Source organism: Poecilia formosa, unplaced genomic scaffold (genome assembly GCF_000485575.1).
Source record: "Poecilia formosa unplaced genomic scaffold, Poecilia_formosa-5.1.2 Scaffold271, whole genome shotgun sequence".
Lineage (NCBI taxonomy): Eukaryota > Metazoa > Chordata > Actinopteri > Cyprinodontiformes > Poeciliidae > Poecilia > Poecilia formosa.
The window spans coordinates 852,865-874,553 of record NW_006800210.1 but is presented as its reverse complement, the minus strand read 5'-3'; the positions used below and the strand labels follow the sequence as shown (position 1 = coordinate 874,553).

Here is a 21,689-nt window from a genome sequence, read left to right as displayed (position 1 = left end):
TTTGGCAGGAAAACACTGAGATTTGGATCAAGAATACCCCCTGCAGATTCCTGGGCCTGCAACAAACGCACTCCTGTCTTTTTGTCGATTAATGCCTTCTTCATCGCCTCAAACACTGATAGAGATTCTCCAGTGTGAGGATCCTTGAATCCGACAGCTGCAGCTTCTGCTGCTAAGAGTTTGTCTTGATCACATCTGTCAACTACTCCCCGTGCACAAGCCTCTTCGACTGTCAATTTCTGATTTGTCATTGGGTCAATGATGTGACCTGTGGCTGCCTGGGCTTCCAGAATCAAATCTGCACTCTCTGGCGGCATGAGCATCTGTTTCTTTGCCTCTGAAACATTCATTTTTCCTAAAGACCCTATTGTGACACCAGCAATGGATCCTGTTCCTTTTAGGGGTATCTTTTTATCCACAGATACTTCTGGAACAGTTTTGTCTCCCTTCATTAGTTCGTTCAAAGTTGGTTTGTCCAGTACCCCACAATCAAACAACTGCTTTGCTGTTACAGGCTTTCTTACACCATCAAAGATCAATTTTGAAGGATCTAACTTTTCAGGGATAGGTAAAAGTAACAAACCTGTATGTGGTTCTATCTTGCAACCTTCTTTCAGTGCTTGATAGCTGACATGTTGCTCTGTTTCAGGGTCAACATAATATTCAGGCTTCTGGTTTAGAGCTTTACAGAGATTTTTATCTAAAAGATTGTGTTTAATAGCTGTGTCTCTTGGTAGGAATACACTAAAATTAGGATCAAGGATTCCTCCAACTGACTCTTGAGCCTGCAGAAATCGTATTGCAGTCTTTTCATCTATAAGTCCGTTTTTCATGAGCTGAAAAGCTGAAATAGGTTTGGATTTATTAGGATCCTTATAACCAGTTGCTGCAGCTTCTGATGCCAATAATCTGTCCAGGTCATTTATGTCCACTACTCCCTTTGAATAAGCCTCTTCAACAGTCAACTTTTTGTTGGCCTTTGGGTCAATTATGTGACCAGTAGCAGCCTGTGCATCAAGTAGCAAATCTGCGCATTCATCGGACAGTAGCATTTGTTTTTTTGCTTCAGTTAGGGACATTTTACGCTGACCGCTTACTATAACACCTGCTATTGGCCCAGTGCCCTTTAAATTAACAGTTTTGTCTTCAGAAACCTCAGATATTGTTTTCTTTCCATTTTTAAGAGCTTTATATGTTGGCTTGTCAAGAACCTGACAATCAAACAGATTCTTGGCAGTAACAGGTTTCCGAACGCCATCAAATACAAGGTTAGAAGGATCCACTTTCTCAGGAATAGGGAGAAGACAAAGACCTGTATGTGGCTCTATTTTACATCTTCTTTTCATTGCCATATAGGTCACACCTTCTTCAGTTTCTGGGTCTAGATAGAGCTCTGGCCTCTGATTCAGAGCATTACACATGCTTTCATCAATGAGGTTACGCTCAGTGGCAATGTCTCTAGGGAGGAACACACTAAGTATAGGATCCAAAATCCCCCCAACAGACTCCTGGGCTTGTAACAGACGCAGAGCTGTATTTTTGTCAATAACTCCCTGTTTCATTGCCTGAAACACTGACAGTGGTTTGTTTTTGCCAGGCTCAGCGTATCCAACAGCTGCCGCTTCTGCTGCAAGTAACCTCTCTTTGTCCTCATCATCAATAACTCCTTGATTATATGCTTCTGTCACTGTTAACTTCTGATTGGTTCTTGGGTCAATGATGTGCCCTGTAGCAGCTTGTGCATCGAGAAGTAAGTCGATGCTATCTGGTGGAAGAAGATTTTCTTTCTTGGCTTCAGTAAATGTCAGTTTGAAAAGTGGCTTAATGCTAAACCCTGGACCTTTTGGACTTTCAATTATCACCCCAGCTATTGGCCCTGTGCCTTTAAGAAGGACTTTTTTCTCAGCAGACACTTCTGGAACTGTCTTATGTCCCTTCAGAAGGTGGTTATATGTTGGTTTGTCTAAAACTCCAGAGTCAAGTAATTGCTTTGCAGTGACTGGCTTGCGGACTCCATCAAAAACCACAGAGGAGGCATCTGGGGTTGGAGGCTCTCTAGTCTGCTTTAGCTCAGTCTCCATGGTCTGTCTAACAATTGTCCCATCATGCAGTTGTTTTTGGAGGACTGATAGTCTACTCTTATATTTCTCCTCAAGTTCCCTGTGTTCTTTCATCAACCTCTCTATCTCACTTTTTAAGGATTTCTTATCCTTCTCAAGAATATCCTTGTCAGTGTCATACTGCCTTATCAAACTTTGTTTGCTATCACATTGATCCTTCCAAAAATTCAAATCTCTCTTCCCCCTCTCAATGTCCTCTTGTAGACGTTGCTTGTTGCGAAGCTCTAACTCGTGGGAATGTTTCATGTGGTTCAGTTCTTCCTGTAGTCTTAGCATTTGCTCTTTGTCAAATTCAAACCGTTGCAATTTCAGCGACAAAGAATCTTTTTCACTTACAATCTCACTGTACTTGGACTGAAGGGACTGTAATGATGTGTGTGTCTGCAGAAGATAAAAAGAAGAAGAAACAATAACAAATCATTAGTTACTTTATAAATTTTACATTAGATTAAATACATTGTTCATTTTGGTCATTGACTCGGTGACATTTATATATTGACAAATACCACACATACGCTTTTCATCTATGGAAAGAAAAATAACAAAAAACTAGAGTTATGCATTTTTACAAGTAGCCTGACTTTCCTGTCCTATACGGTTTTTTTTGTTTGTTTTTTTTTTTTTAATTTAGCAACTTTTTACTTAGTTTTAGTCCTGTACCTGGCCATTTTAAGAGGAATGTTTTAGATTATTAGATTAGTTCAACAAATAAAAGGCTATTAAAGGCTTCTAAGCATATAGGACACTGAAGTGCTGTGACAGTCCAAAACCCTTGCAGCACTATGTAAAGCCCTTTTCTAAGCAAAACATTTTTTACACATATTACCAATATTATAGCAGCCAGATTTCTTAGCAAAATGAAAGAAACTAAACACATTACCCCCACTTTAGAGGCTCTCCATTAGCTGGCACTAAACTTTTATTATAATTATTTAAAATTTTATTGATGTCTTTTCAAGATGGCTCTAGAACTGAATGACAATTCACACACATTTCCACCATAAATTTGTTGTTGTAACCCGAGATCCTCAGCTAAGGCTCTAATGGTCATATCACAACTTTAGTTTAGAAAACAAGGGGATCAATTTTTTTTTTAGTTAGGGCAACATTTGTATTGGAGTAATTTGCTAGAGGAGATAAAATTTAATTAATTTAATTAACCTGGTTACAAAATAATTTTATTAATATTGCTGTGTATTGCAGACTTCTGCCCAGATCCCTCTTGAAAATGAGATCTGGATCTCAACAGGGTTTACCTGGTTAAATAAAGGCAATGGAAATAAAATTAAGTAAAATAAATTACAAAGTCATTTCCATTTTTCAAATCCTTCTTAAATGGATAGTTTTAAATGTGGGCTTTTTCTGTGTCTGAGGTAACATATGTCTTCTGGATACCTAAGGTTTGATCATCTTTAAATTAATGGCCATAACTTAAACATTATGTTTACCTTTAACTATTTCTGAATATTTATTTTTGATTCAAAGTGGTATTTAACTTTTATTGAGAGGTCTTAATAAAATGTGTTATTATTATTATTATTATTATTATTATAGAGGTACATTGAGAAGATAGGTAGGCCTAAATTTAAAATTCTGCACAGTACTTTGTGCTTTGAAATTTTGGCTGTACCTTAAATAAAAGTAACAAATTTTTCATCGCATTATACATTTCTGCTTTCACTGTAAATATTTTTATCTTATTTTATTCTTTTTGTAACTGCAATTTAGAACTTAAAAAAGTCAAAGTCGACAATGATGCAATAAATAAAAAAGCAAATATATGTGTGATATGCAATTTTTAGCTGTCTTCCTAAGATGACAAAATAAAAAAAGCAATACTACAAATTACTCTGCTAAAATAAGAAACCACATTTAAATCACTCACTCCCACACTGACTATTTTCAAGAGAATGAAGAAACAATACTGAATCTGCAACATGAAGCAAGCTCAACTATAGAAAATTTGAATACTACTCTATAAATTTGCAAACCAACATTGATATATAAAACTAGTAGATTGGTGTCATTCAAGACAATGTGTCTGAAATAGTTTAAACATTTACATGTTAAATGCTTGTCATTGCTGTTTTGCAGGTTTGGAAAGATTTTTAGGCAGATGAGATCACATGACAAAATCAACAATAATCAAGCTGGAGCAAAGCAGAGAATTGCAGTGGCAATGCGACATAATTGATCAGTCTGGGAAATCAGAATTGAAGACCACAAGCATGCATGTTTGCAAACTGTGGAGAGTGACAAGGCGATATCAGCAGAGATTGTTTGCATGCAAATAAATGACATGTAAGGTATTTAAACACACACTGAAGTATGTGTTCAAATCAGTTGGCATCTGACGGGAACTAATGGATTTTGCATGCAAGCAAAGGCTAAGGCTACTTAGAGCTTGCTAAGTAGATATTCCAAACACACAACAAAGGAATATCTATTCTCATCCTGAAAAGATGAGACTAATCCACGATGAAGAGGCAAGCTTCCATGTACCTCTGCGACCTGCTTTTGAATTTTCTCAGCCTCCAGCTTCAGTTTCTCACGTTCAGAGGACAGTTCTGACACCAGGTTGCGGTGTTCGGCATTGCTGCACTCACTGGCTTGCAGCTGTAGTTCCAAGGCAGTAATTTGTGAAGAGAGTTCATCGTCAATCCCCTTTTTGGATTTCAAGAGTTCTTCTTTATCCTGACGCACTGCCCTCAGCTCCTTTTTCATCCTCAACTCTTCTTTGGTCTGTGTTTCTATCAACTCTTTAAGTCTTTTTAGCTCAGACGAGTTCTCACTGAGAGCCTTATTCTTCTCCTCAATAGTTTTGTAAAGACTCTCGTTTGTCATGTTTGCCTCCTTCGCCCGGGACTGTTCCTGCAGAAGTTGCTGCTGTATGGTTTTCAGCTCAGCACCTAGCTGAGTATTTTGGTCTAAGAAGCTCTGGTTTAGTCTCAAGGTTTTCTCAAGCTTTTCTTTTAGCTGAATGCACTCCTTTTCACCTCTACTTTCTGCTATGCTGGCCTGTTCTTGACTCTGGCGCAGTACAGTGATGGTGTTTGTGTACTCAGTCATAGTCAGAGTGGTCTTTTCTAATTCTGCTTCTACCTGCCTTCTCTTGCCTAACTCTTCTTGATATGTTTTCCTCAGATTCTCCACCTGACTTTCAAGGCTATCTCTCACGCCCTGCAGGTCTTTGATGCGTCCCTGCAACCTGCTCATATTTTGCTCCATCCTACATCGCTCCTTTTTCTCTCTTTCCAGTTGGAAGCGTGACTGAAGAAGCTGCTCCTCGCACTCCCTCAGTTGCGTTGCAGCCTCTGAAGAACTGTTCAACTCCATTTGTAGCTGAGCTAAAGACTGCTCAAGAACCACCTGTGCCTCCTCTGATGTCTTCCTCCTACGAGTCTCCTCTTCCAAACTGTGAGTAACATAAACCAGTTGGCCATTCTTCTCCTCTAGGGTCTTTATGATTTCAGCCAACTCCTCTCTATATTGGTTCCTTTCTTCATCTCTCTGCTTCATTAGCAACTCCATTTGACTTTCTAACTCTCTCCTCCTGTGCCCGTCCTCTATCAGCATAGCACGCTGATTACACGATTCCTCCTCTGCCTTCTTCTTCTGCTCTTCAGTCTCACTGATAAAAGTTCTAAGCCTCCTGAGTTCATCTTCCAGATTTCTCCTCTCAGTCTCCATTCTTTCATATTGCATCTGTAGTTCAGCTGTATTCTCATCCCTCTGGGCAGAAAGCCTCTGGATGTCTGTGCGACTAATTTGGATCTGGGATTCATAGCTGAGCTTTAAGCTGTTGATCTCCATACTGAAATTGCTCCTTACCTTTGACATCTCTTTTTGAAGATCCATCAACCTTGTTGATTCATTAGCCAGCTTCTGGAGCAGCTGCTGAATCTCATGCTCCTTATTTGCTAAACTGTTTTCCACATCCTTCTTGGACCTGCAGACCGTGTCCAGCTCTTTCTGCCTCTGATTCAGTACAGACTCCCACTCATTTTTCTGCCTGTTGTAGCCCTCCTCAGCCAGCTTTGCCTTCCTTCTCTCGTCATCAAGTTTGTACTCGAGGCGTTGAACCTCACTTTTGAGCTTAGCCAGCTCGTCCTGAGTGGAATCTAAGCTGTCCTTGGTGGCACTGCACTGCATCACAGTTTTTTGCTTTATCTCTTCCACTGACAGCAACTGCTCTTGTGATTGAGACAGCTGCAGCTTGAATTGAGCAACAGCCTCTTCCAATGATTTGTTTTTGGCATTGCGTGCTTCCATTTCTTCTCTCAGAGAGCTAAGTTGATCTCCAAGCATATTTATCTGGGTGTTTCGCATCTGGAAATACGACAAAGCAAGAATTACACATTAAGCATTTAAATGGGAACTTTTGCTGATATTTTTTATAATTTCATTGCAGTAGCAACAAGTACAATAAGACCACAATACCTTAAGCTCCTCCATGTTTTTTTCCAACTGTCCCAGGAATTTGTAGTAGTCACCAGACAGAATAAGCAGCTCCGTGTAACGAGTTTGAAGATATATTGCCTGGAACCAATGAAAAAAAGTAGAAGTGACATCTCTATTCACCACTGAGCGAAACCTTATGAGAATAAATGACTACCTCTTTGTTAAGATCCATCAATGGTGACTGAAGCATTGTCCTCTTGATGGGGACATTGAGCAATGTTTCCAACCCAGAGGTGTAAGAGGCGAGGTCTGTTTCATAGTCCTGCAAGAAACTCATACGTAAGACCAGAAAGCAGACATTTTTCAAGGTAGGATGCAGGCACATGTAGCTTACCTTGATAGTATTCCCACATGTGTTTATGTTTTGCAGTACACTGTCTAGTGTCTCACGCTTTGCCTTAATTTCTGTGTTCAGGACCTTGAAAAACCAACAAAATATAGATACCACAGATAAAAATGAGATGAAAATGGACCCTAATTGCAAGAAAACATGTCTATTCAAAGCAGCAAAGGCATGAACAAAGGACCTTTTGGTTGGTAATGTGGTCTTTTACTGCTTGAACGTTCTCTAGCTTGGTTGCCTGTAGTGCGTCCTGTTTTTTACGCGTGGCCTCTATCCACTCAGTGAAAGAAGTGTAGACTTGCTGGTAGTGCTGTAATTGAGGCAGATACAGCTGCAAATCCTGCAGCCTGAACAAAGAGAATGAAACAAAACTTAACTTAACTTAACATGTACATATGGAATGCCAGATCTTTTAAGTCAAAAGTTTTTTGTTATACTTCGTACAAACTGAAGGAAACAAGCTCTACCTGATGTCAATCTGTTTCTGGATTCGTCTCCAGCGGTCAGAGAGCAAGCCCACCTGCTCGGTGAACTTTGACAGCATCAGGTCACACCTGTGGAAGGAGCCGCCCATCTGACTGTTCCAGTGGCTCGCCTTAGACAGCTCTGACTCCATAGAGGTCAGAACATCTTGTTTCTGCATCAGCTCTGCTTTCATATTCTACATGACAACATAACAGGACAAGTCAAAAAATCCTTGGCTGCATTAGCTGAAGAAATATTTCTAACGACTAACTTGAAAGAATTAAACAACAAAGTAGCATTACACATCACAGCTACTGCATTATTTTACTGAGAACTTAGAGATTCCCTGTAAAGGAACTGGTTTACTGGTTCCTTTAGCAGTGTTGCTTTCTGACTCACTGGTCTCATCTCGTCCTGAGCTGGACTCTGTAGACTGAGACACCTTCTTTGTGTTCTCAGGGCTTTCCTGACTTTAGCAAGTACTTTCATGAATTCCCCTGGTGCACACTCAGTGATATTACTGAAGTACTTTTATAAGACAGACAGAGTCGAGGCTGCTATCCACCAGGTTCTCTGACCACAACCAGCAGGCAAGGTGTGTGAAGTGTCTTGCCCAAGATTGTAGGACGAACTCCAACCACCATCACCAACATCGCCCCAAACAGTACAAACTGTATTGCATAGAACAAAAAAAAAAAGTGTATTACTCTAAGTCTATGGATATATAGCATTGCCAAGAATACCTTCAGGGTCTCTATGTATGCACCGACTTCAGCTGGAGATAGAGAAGTGGTCTCTTTTTCTGTCAGTCTTGCTTCATGAACTTTGACAATGTCCTCAGCTCGTGCTACGCTCTCCAGCATGACCCTTAGAGCCTGCAACCTAAAAAAAGGTAGAGAGCCATATAACAAGAATGAGATACCATAAAAATCCTGTTTAAAAGTTATCTATGTGGGAGGTAGCCTGTATCTAATATAAACCCATATTTCTATTGCTTTTAATCTATTTTCATATATATATATATTTAAATTCATCTAAGTGTAATTTCTAATTTCAATACAATAGTTTGATTTAATGTCACAACTAAAGCGCCTTTAGTTATAGTAATAGTAATAATATAAATTATGTCACATAGCTAGAACAGTTGGGCTTTATGTCTTACAATAAAATGATAAAAATTAATTAAATGACTTTCATAAGTTTGCTCTATCTTATTGTGGTGCTAGGTGTCCTTCAATAATCCGTATTTGGTCCCCTGATATTTTATTTGGATATGCAGCAAAAATAGTTTTCTTCAAAATAAAACAATTAATGCAATGGCAACATCTTATATGTACTTAATTTGAATACTAACTGAGTGTTTCAGACTTAAAGCAGACCCCAAATAAATGCTTGATTAAATTCAGAAAATATATACGGACAATTGAACCAGAAATGTTTAATCGCAATCTTTGTCTTCTGCTGAACTGAAAACATGGATTCAGTACATACCTGAACTTCAATAACTAGAAACCTTTATAAATACTTATTAGAAATATTTTCATTTTTAATGCATTATCTAACTGTGTTAAGGATTGACTAGGTTTATTTCATATAAAATGGTTGATATTCTCATGAAATGTAATTACTTCAAACATTATTTGTTGAGCATAAAGTTAATAAATCCAAGTAATGTTTAAGGTGACCCACTAAAATCACTGTGGAGTTCTGGATGTAAATAATTTTCTCTCCATTTGAACCATATTAGTGTGTTCAAGCCAGTGACTATTTGATGTGTTGTCATTCACGACAAACCGGATGTCTCTGATACAGAAGTGACTGTAAAAAAATGTAAATCCTTTTTAAAATGTAAATTTTAACCAGAACCCTATGCATAATATTCTCCCTGCTATCAATTCACTTTAGAAGATTTTCAATAAATCAATGCATGAAAAATATTTTTCTAAATACAAGTTTCAAGCTGTTTATAAGTCAAAATATTGTATAAGTACCGGGAACCCTGATATATATATATATATATATATATTTTTTTTTTTCTCCTTAACTTTTCTAAGATGTTGTACTCAAATCAGTTATCGTCCCCTTAATATTTCAATGTTCAAAATATCTTTTTCCAACTGAAGTCAACTTGTGTTTTTAGGCCTTTTACAATTTCCTATATGTTTTCTTATAAATGTCAACAGTTAAAGCAGTCCATCAATCACCTAAAAAACTTTTTAGATTATGAATAGTGCATTATGTCATGAATTATGCATGACAAAGAAGCTGATTTGGTTGTCTAACACATAAATGTTTCATTTATAAGCATCTTTATAAGAATCTTAAGGCCTCCTGTCTCACCTAATAAGCTTTGGTAAGATGTTTGGGGTGTGTTTGTGTTGGGTACCTTAGTACATAAGCAGATGAGCTGCTCTCCAGATTGCCCAGTTTCTGGCTCATCACTGCGATCTCATTGCGGAGGAACTGTGCTTTATCTAAATCGTTAGTGGTTTCCATCTCCTTCAAGATGCGCTCTCTTAAATGTGTATACTCTTCACGCATTGAGGAAACATCGTCCTGTATTGACTAAAACAAAAGCAAAAATTTTGACATATGAGGAAACTCAAATATATATATTTTTATATATATGGGATTACTTTATGCTTCCAAATTCCTACATCTGTATATTTACCTCGAGCTGAGTGATCTTCGCACCACAGTCTTTAGCCCCGTCATCTCCAAAGCAAATATGAACATACTGACTGAGTGAGCCCTCAGCAGTGTCCATCCTCAGTCTGAGGCCATGCAGCTCAGATAAAAGACGAGATGCCGAGGAGAGCGCAGAAGAGGAGGAGGAGGAGGAAACTTTTCTCCTTTGCTCCGTTTTTGTTACTTTCACCACTTCCTTCTTGATCACTTGCTCCTTCTCTGCCGCTTCTTTCTTTGCCTGCCTTTTAAGCTCTGCTTGACGTCTTTCTTCCTCCAGCCTTCTGGCCTCCTCCTCTGCTGCGGCTTGTTGCTGTTGTCTTTGTAGCAGTAGTTGTTGCTGTCTTTCCTGCTCCTGTTTTTGTAGCAGTAGTTGTTGCTGCCTTTCCTGCTCCTGTTTTTGTAGCAGTAGTTGTTGCTGCCTTTCTTGCTCCTGTTTTTGTAGTAGCAGTAGTTGTTGCTGCCTTTCTTGCTCCTGTTTTTGTAGTAGTAGTAGTTGTTGCTGCTTTTCTTGCTCCTGTTGCTGCTGTAGTAGAAGTAGTTGCTGTTGTTTTTCTTGCTGCTGTTGTAGCAGAAGTACTTGTTGCTGTCGCTGCTGTTCCTGTTGCTGAAGTAGTAGTAGTTGATGTTGTTGGGGTTGTTGTTGTATTATGAACAGCTGTGGCTGAGCAACCTGAACTTGTTGCTCAGGTATTTGCTGTACTTCTATTTGTTCCTGATGTCCAGCTGTGGGGAAACAGAACATTTATTTGTTTTGCCTTTTGGAATAAAAAGAAACATTGATTTGAACATTTTAAGATATTATACCTAGTCAAGTTAAAGTCATTTAGTCTTCTTGCCATTAGAAATGCAATATTGAACAGACTCCACAGCACAATTTTTAAGATACTCACTGTACGTGGGCAGCTGTACCACTAGCTTGTCATAGTGGGCCTGAGCCACAGTAACCTGGTTCTCAATGCTCTTCTTGTCTTCTTCAACAAACATCTCTGAACCATGGCTGCTAATTTTGAACTCCTCATAGAAGGTCTCCAGCTTCTTCATGATTTGACGGTACTCCTCAGGACGCATCTCGGACAACTAAACAACAAACACCAAGGACAATGGGTAACTTAGACATGTGTTGCGAATTAAACTTAATTTTAAAAGTTTAATATTTTATAACCTCTAAAATCATACAAACTTTCAACTTTTAAAACACTATGGAAATGAAGTAGGGACAAAAATCGTCCAGTTTCTTAACCCTCCCACGGTTTTACGAGACAAGGTCATTTGAACCCCACAAACTTTTTACTCTGTTGTTTGTAACAACTTGTATTTGGAATGACATATTCCAAATCCCAAATAGTTTTGAAATTTGTTCATTTAACATTAAAAACACATGGTTATGTCAGTGCATAAATCTTATGAACATAATTTCTCTTTAATGTACTTGTTTACATTTAGTTTAATATCTCAGGTTGTCATATTAGAGAATGAAAATTTCTTCATATTTTATTGTTTGATATTCTTATATTCCTTACCATAGAGATGGTGAGGGAGTTGACGTAATTGATTTCTCTGAGACAGTAGTGCCAGGAGATGAGACTCTTGACGTTGATGTACAGCTGATTCCAGATGGACATGATGGAATCGAAATACTGCTCGTTCCTTTACGTAACATAGAAACGAAAGTAAACATGTTGAAAATTTCTTTCATAGTCTTTATAAATGTTGTAAAAGAGCAAACCATTTCTGTTTCTTACTTGTTGGCTAGGCTGATGCTCAGTGGATTAGGCGGTGGTACAATCAGGCACACGGAGGGAATCAACATGTCGATCCCTCCTGGACCGGTTACCAGCCATTTACTGCGCTGACTGTTGTCTTTCAGAATGGCCTCGTTGTCTTTAAGGATAGTTTTCTGCAAGGATGAACAAAAATATATTTCTTATGGTGAAATAAGAAATATGTTTATTTCACAAAAAAACTTTTTCGTGTGCGAAATAAACAAATAAAATACAATATCGCTTCTTTTTGTAAAGTCTTGACATAAAACTCCCAGGTTTTTTTTTAAGTTACACTTGTATACTATCAAATCAAGCATCATAAAAGTGACCTGGTCTTCTCTGAAGTCAGTCAGAGCCTTAACGATGATGCCACTGCTGTTCCTCTCCTCTGGGTTTCGGGGTTTCAACCTCACAATACTTTTTGATTTGGCAGTCAAGTGTTTCACCTGCCGCTTGTTCTCCATGATGTTGTCCCTCTCCCTCTGTAATAAATAAGCAATTATAAATCAATAATAGAATGAAAAGCAGAGTTGCATTTCCCTTTTTACAATCACGTGATTTCTCTCATCTCCTTCTTGAAGACTACAAATCCTCCAAATTGAATTGCACAACTGTGCAACTTTCAATACAGCTTCCTACACAGCAGAAAATAAACGTACCTCCAGGCCTTTAAGGAGCTCCTGAAGGTCTTCCAGCGGGGTGTTCTTGTCACAAGTGAAGATCTTTCGGATTGTCTCATGTTCCTTTTGCAAATTCTTGTACGTGTCATTAGCCTCTCTGAAGAACTTTTAAAAAACATAATACTGGATAAGCATCAGGAGAGCACAATCTAATCACAATCTGTGATAAAAAGCAATAGTGGAGTATGCCATCGTCACCCCTGAGCCATCAAGGAGCCAAGTGTAAAGTTGGTGATGTTGAGGCCAACATTTCATAATAACCAAGATAGCTACTGTCACCAGTTTTAAAATGACTTCACTTTTCTAAACTTTAGTTATCACACGCCACAATCAGATAGGTGGATGCTAAGGAGTTTCCAAGGTATTTGGAGTCCTATCGACTTTAAAATCTTAAAAAAAAAAAAAAAAAAAAAAAAAAAAAAAAAACTTTGTTCATAAGCATTTGTGTCTTCTAGCCTTTAGATACTGAAAGTTTAACTGCAGTAGTTGAACTTGTTTACAAGATTTTGTATTCCAGTATTTGTGCTGTTTAATGAACACTGATTATAGATGAAACTATTGAACAAAACTGTTAACTTTTAGACTGTGTAGACATGACATTGAGCTTAAAGATGCAGCTAATTGTTAGTCAGGGCATGTCTGAGTCACCTGGCTGTATGCTGCATTCTCCTTCAGATGGGTATCAATGCATTTTGTTATTTGAAGAAGCCAGCTCCACTGAGTCTGCAAAGTGTCCATGTAAGCCTGACAAAAAAGAAAAATAAATAATAAAAACAACATATTAAAAACTGCATCAATGCCAAAAAAAAAAAGTCAGGAGAAAAAAAATCATTTAGTGATTTCTCTATGAGGGTCACTGTTTCCAGACCTCTATCTTGTCAGATCCTGGGTGGTTGTTGTTCAGAAGCGTTTTCACTTTAGCCTTAAGTTTATGCAGCTCCTTTTCTTTCGCCTCCAAGGCACTCATCAGTTTCTGTTACATAAGGAGAAGTTTTAACACCATAAAGCACACAGGAAAAACACCAAGATGCAGTTAGGGGAAAAGCTCTGTGGTTGTTTTTAAGTGAAGGATGAGTGATGGCAACTGACAAAATCTAATCTGCTAGAGATGATTGCTTCCTTATGAAGAGCAAATTAAAGTCATAAAAGACACCAGGAGCTGTTTAGGCTCAAAGCATTTGCCAAGAATGTTAATCTCGTAATTTGAGGTTTTTTAGCACAGAAACAAAAATATTGCTGTTGATGGTTTCACTAACCGAGTAGCTCTCCTGCTTCTTGGGGATGTACTGTTCTACATTTTTGTCTCCCCAGTCAAACATCAGCTCCTCTTCCTCTTTACTGTTCACCCACATGATCTCATTGGTTATCTGCTGAAGTATTTGGATCAGCTCTTGCAGCTGCCCAATCCGCAAATTTGACATTTTCTAAGACAGAAAAAGAGAGTAAGTGTGTGTGTACAACATAATTTTCCAAAAAAATAAAAATCATGCATCATAGCTAATAACGAGTTTTTAGATTCTTTCACCTGTAAATTCTCCCACTCCTGCTCAAGGGCATGTTGGTTGGATTTGTCTTGTCTCTTTACCTACGAGATGATAATAAATCATTTAAGATTCATTAACATAACACCTCTCAAAACATAAAATCCTTTCCTCGCAAAAGCTTTCTCCAACAAATAGAAATTAAAAAGTATACAAGCATACAATATCCTGTGAGTGTGTGCATAAAATTATATAGCAACTATAAAGGTCATAACAACAACATCAATAATAATAATAATAATAATAATAATAATAATAATAATAATAATAATAATGATAATAATACAATCTCTTTTTTTACCTGAGCCCCATCTGAGTGATTGAGTTAGAGAACAGAACTCACCAGGTCTTCTCGGGCTCTGATCATCTCGGGCGACCCCTGCATGGACGCGTGAAACCTCTGGTGGTGAATGAGCTGCTGCTCAATGGATTGAGGGTCGTCGGCCAAAGTAGTTGTTTCAATCAAACGCTGAAACATAAAATAATATATTTTATTGTGAGCTGAGAGTGAAAATCAAACATGTTCACGGGTCTCAAAAAATCTTTCAAAGCATACTTTGAATAAAGCAGTTTGAACGTCTGAACCTACACTCATTTATCTGAATGTTTCCAAGTATGTGATGGGCATTAGAAACGCTGTTAAATCAGTAATCTATTAGGGAAATTACCATCTAATTTTGAGCAAATCATTTCCAGAGAATAAACAGCTATTGTATCAAGAAATCCTTTTAAGTGTTACTTAAACTATCGAAAGATTGCTTCATTAACTGACTAAATTACACAAATTTTGATTAATAGATTAATGTATGTGTATCCATTAATCTGTTATTAAATACAATTTTGACTAATTTATTTGATTAATAGTTTAATTTAAACAACTAGATTTTCAGTCAACTAAATAAATTATTTTTGAACAATCATATTACAAAAAAATCCAATTTGTATTCATAGATTAAGCTGAGTGACATTTTTTTTACATTAATCTCTTAAAATAATAAGCATGTATGCAGTGTGAGGGTAATAAGGGATTGTTGAATGAATGTGGCACATTGACACTACAAAGAAAAGACCTTCAGAAGCAGCAGAGTCTGACAGGAGTCCATCGAATCTGAGAAGCGTGTTGCTCAGAATAATTCAATATAGATAATGTAAGAACAATACAAAAACAAACAAAAAAAAAACTTTGCATTTGCAGCATGGAATGGACTTAGCAAGGCGCCAATATGAACTCAGCCCTTTGGACTTGTCCCAGACATTGCTCAGGTGAATGCTGCAAGTTGCAAGCCACGCCCCTCTGGTTCCACGCTACGTGCTGTGTAGGCTCACAAGGCATGTAATCTTTATCAGGAGGTTGTGATTTTATGTTTGTTTTATTAATTATGATCTGCCTGAACCATGTCTAACTACGCAGAGAGGTTTTAGTTGCTTTAAAAAATTCCACATTGCGTTTTTTTCACTGTTTTGTCGTCAGTATGTTTGATGCTCATGCATATCACCAAAAAGCAAGCACCAAAAAACCCCTTACCATCACCAAAATTGTGGTACTCCCAAACTTCAGTCTCCCTCTGTCTCTGAATCTTTAACAACCATTTTGTAAATGCTTACAGCCCAGCTGCAGAAGCACATACCGGTACTTTAGTTAACAAGTTTGTTTAAAGTACAGTTAGGTACATCTGATTAGATGACTTGCAGACAAGATTTTCTTGGATAAGTCTCTTCAAACTTTAGCTTTAACCAATCCTGCTCACAAAGACATTTGTAAGCAAGGTGAAGGTTGTGTTTTTGCCTTTTACCTATTTTCTTTTCTGTGTGAAAACCCTTTTTTTTTTCCTCAGTGGAAGCATTGCAGTATTGGTTTAGCACCAATACTGCAAACAACAGCATCTGTAAGATTTTAATAGTTTGTGTATTTGAATAGTTGTGCGCAGTCCTGAAGGAGAAATCAAATTAAAGCTTTCTGTAAACAACTTAAATCCTTCTCAGGCGCTGGAGACTTTGGTTTGGTTTGAGGTTTTTGGTTTTGGCTCAGTTGTAAAGCTTTATATGTGTCTGAGTTTGTTCCTGCCATTTGCTGATGGATCCAAGCAATAGCATCTTGGTAGCTCCTTGGAGCCTCTTCCCAGCCTCCAGAGCTCTTTCTGGTGCTCCTCCTCCTCAGCGCGGTGCCGGATATGGCCATGTGGACCCCTCTCAGCTGGTCTTGGTAGAGCTCCAAGCTGCACAACGAGAAGAAAGCAGCAACGCATTTGGATTAAGCTATGGGCAGAACATTCCAGCCGTTATTAAAGGTGAAATAGTTTTACCTGCTGATTACACTGTCAGTGGGTTGTCCAAATTTATTCATCTCCATTGCAAAGGTTTTTAATTTCTCAATGTAATCTTTTGCCATCATCATGTATTCCTCTGCATCACCAGAGCCCTGTATGAAAGGTAAAAAATATATATATATGCTCAACGTCACAGTTCGCAAAGCTGACGTTAACATGAAAAAACTGGGTTTTTTTTTATTGAAACAAAGCCAAAAATATTTCATGGAGTCAAGCTTTAGTAAGCAACCAATTTGACAATTTAGACACAAAATTGTTTATCCCCATAACTCTCATCAGACACCACGAATCAGCTTGTTAGGCAGATCCAGCAGAAAGCAAAGCACAGCAGTTTCATTCCCTGCATAGTTTGAGCATCCATTGACTCCACTTTACACTACAAAACATTTCTGTCATTTTTTAAAGCCAACAGAAGACATGCTGCAACAATTATTGTAGTTTCAGATCTCTCAAAAAGATCTGAAACTATATATATAACATTTTTTTTGGCCCTACCAAAGGAGGAAAAGAAGAAGAGCAGAAAAATCACCACTCACGGCCTGAATGGCGTATTCGGCCTTCGTCAGGTACTCCTTGCAGAGAGACTGCAGCTGTGCGGCTCTCGTGGGGTTGGGCATGTAGCCACTGCAGAGGAAATTCATAAGGATCATCTATGTAATATGCTTCAGATGCATTACAAGCAGATTCCGGCAACAAGACTTAAACATCCTCTGATAGAACTGGTCAACTTATAATCCCCTGACACGTTTAAAAACTTTTATTAGCATGAAATACTTAAACTGTTCACTTTTAAGTTTTATTTGATCAATTTTATCTACATAATCTCAACTTGTTTTTGTTATTGATCAGTTAGACGTTGTCTATGGCCCTCTGAAACTGCATTTACCATTCACGGCCTAAATGGCCGTGAATGGTAAATCCCACCTATTTTATGAGGTGGGAATAATTACTATATAATATTCTCTTTTTAAATAAAAGATTAATGTAAGCATTTTTTTTCAATTTTATGCTTTATTTATTTTTTATTTATTTATTTATTTTACAATATTAATTCAATTTGAATGACAATATTTTAAAATGTAAATTTTCCAGGGTCATCAATGATTTCAGCCTTAGGTGTATTCCTTGTATGTATGATTTATTTATCGTTTGGTCACAAGTTGCTTCTTGGTCAACTTGTGAAAGTCAATTAATCGACTTTATCTATTAATCCAATTTTTGATTGTTGAAGATTTACATTTTTGGAAAAGTCTGGATTTTTATTGGAAGTCTTTTTTCCACCAACGTAATAATTGGGTTTCAGCCATCTTGTTTGCCAAGTGTATTTCACAGCTTCTGTTTATTTGGACTTTCAATTTTTAATGAAAGTCACACTTTCTTGCAACATTTTGTAGTAGTTTTGATTGACATTTCTCTGGGTTTTCTTTAAACCATAGAAGCTTTTTCACTTGTTTTCAGGTCCTGATAATTTTCAGATAATTTTTTATCTGTTTGTTAATGTATTTAATTTTAACCAATATATTTTAAGGCAGTTTTGGGTCAATTTTTCTTCAGTCTGTAACCCCATTTTTTCATGCACATGTCACATCAGTATTTCCTTTGGTATGGGAGTATTTTGAACATTTAACAAATTGCAAATATAATTTAATTTAAATGTTATACATGTTTTACATAAGTCCTATTTAAACCTGTTAAGTCTAAGGAGCATCTTGCTGGTAGATATGGTTAATTGGAGTCACATAAACTTTCCTTTAAGTGCTTTTAGCTAAAGCAGCAGAGATGTCTTGAAAATAAAAATAAAAAATCAACAAAGACCTGAATCAAGATCAGAAAGATCCAGCATCAACAAATGTTTATCTGCCAAATAAACATTGGCCTATTTTTTATTTTATTATTTTTAAGGAGCAGTATCAGGTGAATGACAGGTTGCATTAAATGTCTCTAAACAACAAGAAGAACCACTGATCAACCCCACTTTTTCACAGCACGATATTGATATAAAATAAAACTTCAACCATCATAAGACTAAAGACCAACCAGCACATTCAGGTCGCGAACATTAATAAATGCATTTGCATTTTTCATGCAAACCATTCGGGACAGATAAAAGGTTTGAACAAACATGACATCATATACTGCAACTACGTTTCTTTTTTTTTTTCAAAACCCATTGAAAAGTTCTCAGTTTTACACAAACAGCTTCTGAAGAACTCTAAAAAAAATCTCCAGCCTTTCTTTTTATGGGTGTATCCAAACAGTTGCTGGATGTCAGTAAATACTGGTAGAAAAGTTATTCTAATTAAATAAATGTTCAAATAAATCAACATTTCCAAGAAAAATCTCATGAAGATGGTCCCTTAAGCAGATGACTTAAGCTACAGATACACTGTTTATTACATAGTCTGCCGTCACATCAGTTACGTTTCATAATTTTATATGCAAAGGAGATTTGCATATTTATATCTCTCACAAAACAATGTGAATTATACACATTTCAACTGCCTGTCCTACAGTGAAATGCTGTTTAATCGCTAGCTAGTTTGAAAATTGCAAACTAGCAAAAAACCTCAATTCATTTCTTATATAAAGCTGTCTTCCATTAAAAGTCACAACCTGTCTTTTTGTAAAGCAGAGCAGTGGCAGATTTACTCTGTGAGAGTTTTTTGAGGCTGTGAAACTGAACGTGTCTGGAATGAAGAATGTTGAAGATGTTGCAATTGAGTGAGCTTAAAAGTTCAGTGCAGACCATAAATCAAGTGTCCCTGGAGGCAAAAGGGAGCTGTTATGCAAAGAAGAAAACTTAGATAGAAGTGACAGTAGATCACGTTTGAGAGGGATGAAGTGTTTATGGCAGCAGGTTTGTTTCATTATCAGGGTGAGGGATTAATTACGCAGATATAAAATTAAATGATTATGAGAACTTTTTGTTACGTTTTGCTCACATTTAAAATACTTGGACCTGTACTCTTACAGAACCAGTATAAGAATTGCTCACATTAGAACCAAGTCATCAAAAAAAATAAAAAAATAAAAATTACATTGAATTATAAAAAAAAAAAAATGAATCCAGATTTGTCAGTAATTATTACTGACACATTTTTAGTTTTGTTCGGCCCAGGGTTTGGAGTGGGTAGACAATAAGACCTTTAATAGTTAATGCCTACTACCTTTTCACACTGAGTAATGAGAGAAGTTAAGTGCGCAACAGGGGCAACCAGGACACAATAAATAAATAAAGCAAATGTTGGCACCTCGTTCCACCCATCGTGGCGCTCCCCATGGTGTTGCTCGTCATCCTGCTGCCCTTCGACATCGTCGCCCTCGAAAGCGTCGCCGATCTATTGAATCCTTCCGGTACGGGCTCGACTCCATTACCGCCTCCTTGCGCCACATCGCTCCGCGCGTATTGGTAGACCATCCCGCCGGCGAGGTTGCTCCTCGAGCTGGCCCTCCGGCCCTTGTAGAGCGCCTGGTTTGACCCGTATTGGCTCATTGTGATCTGGAAACGGCGGCCAGGGAGCCGGACACAGCACACAGCAGAGCAGTGCCTTCTCCACCTGTCCTCCTCCGGTCCCTCTGCTGCACACTGCGAGCGGCGCGCTGTGGAGGTGCGTTTTAGGGGGTGGAGGACCACACCTCTGAGTCTCCAATGTCCTCAAAAGTTTTCATGTCCCCGTTGCCACGCCCTTCAGAACTGAGCTGAAGGCAGAAAATGTGTGTGTTGTTGCGTTCCTAGTTTTATGAGGACCACTTTGACTCTCAGGGTATGTCATATTTAGTTTAGAAGTTCAGAAAAGTGGATTTTAACCGCTAAATGGCAAATGGAGAAATGCTTTAACAGCCAGGATTTGTTTTCCAAGCGTAGTTAATGAAGTTAATTAAAAAAAAAAATAAAAAAAAAAACTTATAGAAGCTTTTACAAACTTAAGGTGCCTTGTTTATTCATAATTTTTATTTCTTTATTTGCAGGATTGTCAACTTGTACTCACGGAGTAGGTATAAACTATAACAAACTACGTGGAAAAACTGATACGTAATTTTATATTTCAAAAGACTAACGATGAAAAATGGTGGAACTCATTAGACTTCATCCAGATGGATTTTCTCCACAGACCATTAAAATGCAGGTTTGCTTTCACCTTAGAGGACTGATTAGTCTTATATTTCTGATAAATTATTATTGGAGTCCAAACAAAAACTGTAAAAAAAAACAAACAAAAAAAAAACATTTTTGCTGTGAATGAAGTGTCAGGTACACATCAGTCTGAGTGGAGGAGAATGAAAAAACCCTAACATGCATTGCAGAGGGTGTGTGCAGTAGCTTGCTTTTTTTTAGGAGCATCAACATTTGTGCAGATGTGCAGAAATCAGTACAGTCCAGTTGGTAGATCCTTACATTTTCAGGGAAAAACTTTACACTGTTTTGCTGCAGGAAATTTAAGCCAAGCTCTCTGTGGTCCCCATTTAAAGTCTACAGCTCAGATTTCTCCTTAGATTTTAAACCACAGCATCTATAAAGACATAAAGATGTAAATCTTCCTATCACAGTGATATCTTAAGGCTTTTGAACCATTTACAGTCTGTTAGAGTGTCTTCAGGAATTCAGTTTTCTCTCCTCAGTTTAACAAATCTTCATAAATGTTTTAATTCCTTACATAAACATGTTGTCACTGCTGAGCAACTGAAACTTAATAAGTCAATGGGTTTTCCAGAGAACCATTAGTTTTATTAGCTTTGTGTGCAGAGCAGCAACATTTCTGCAGGAGGAAGAGTGAGATACCAATTTAAATGACAACACTCAAAACAAACAACTCCAGGGCCTCTGAGGGTTCAGGGTAGGACAACGGAAACACATTTTTTTTTTCAAACCTTTTAGAAATATGACTAAAGATGTTATATTTATTTTCCTCTCCTGGCTCTTAAGGACTGTGCACTCAGTGTACTTAAAGATATGAATCTTGAAAAATGCATAGCCCTTGAAACAAAAAGATTAATTAGATGGCAATATACCATACAGTTTGGTCCAAACTGTACATTCTTGCTGCACTACAACAGACAAGCTCCTGTTTGTGCAAGCTTCTGAAAATCTGGACTCTCGTTGTAAACTGAAACAGAATCGCTCTGATTAACTGCAGAAGTGCTTGCAGAGCTTCAAGGCAAACTGCTGAAAGGACGTGTGATAAATGTACTCACTAACGCCTGCAGCCAATTGGAGGAACTCACAGAAAAACAAGTTTGACAGCCAATTGCAAATGACAGCTCTGTTTTCGTTTGCCAAAATGCTCTAAATCAAGTGGTTTG

The 21,689-nt window shown here is 37.6% G+C and overlaps 1 protein-coding gene across 1 annotated transcript; it reads right to left on the bottom strand.

The window, feature by feature from the left end:
- Positions 1-6: 6 nt before the first annotated feature.
- Positions 7-20,009, bottom strand: dspb (desmoplakin b; the record flags this gene model as incomplete). Its single annotated transcript, XM_007570984.2, has 24 exons — positions 19,640-20,009; positions 16,925-17,012; positions 16,365-16,480; positions 16,127-16,277; positions 14,405-14,530; positions 14,046-14,105; positions 13,777-13,944; positions 13,389-13,493; positions 13,169-13,264; positions 12,500-12,625; positions 12,170-12,322; positions 11,820-11,974; positions 11,598-11,724; positions 10,968-11,154; positions 10,061-10,800; positions 9,776-9,954; positions 8,133-8,271; positions 7,392-7,585; positions 7,109-7,271; positions 6,916-6,999; positions 6,736-6,843; positions 6,561-6,659; positions 4,623-6,449; positions 7-2,501 (listed from the first exon to the last, which is right to left on the bottom strand). Coding segments are annotated over exons 1-24 (7,928 nt in total), but the record flags the coding sequence as incomplete, so codon positions are not given.
- Positions 20,010-21,689: the final 1,680 nt, after the last annotated feature.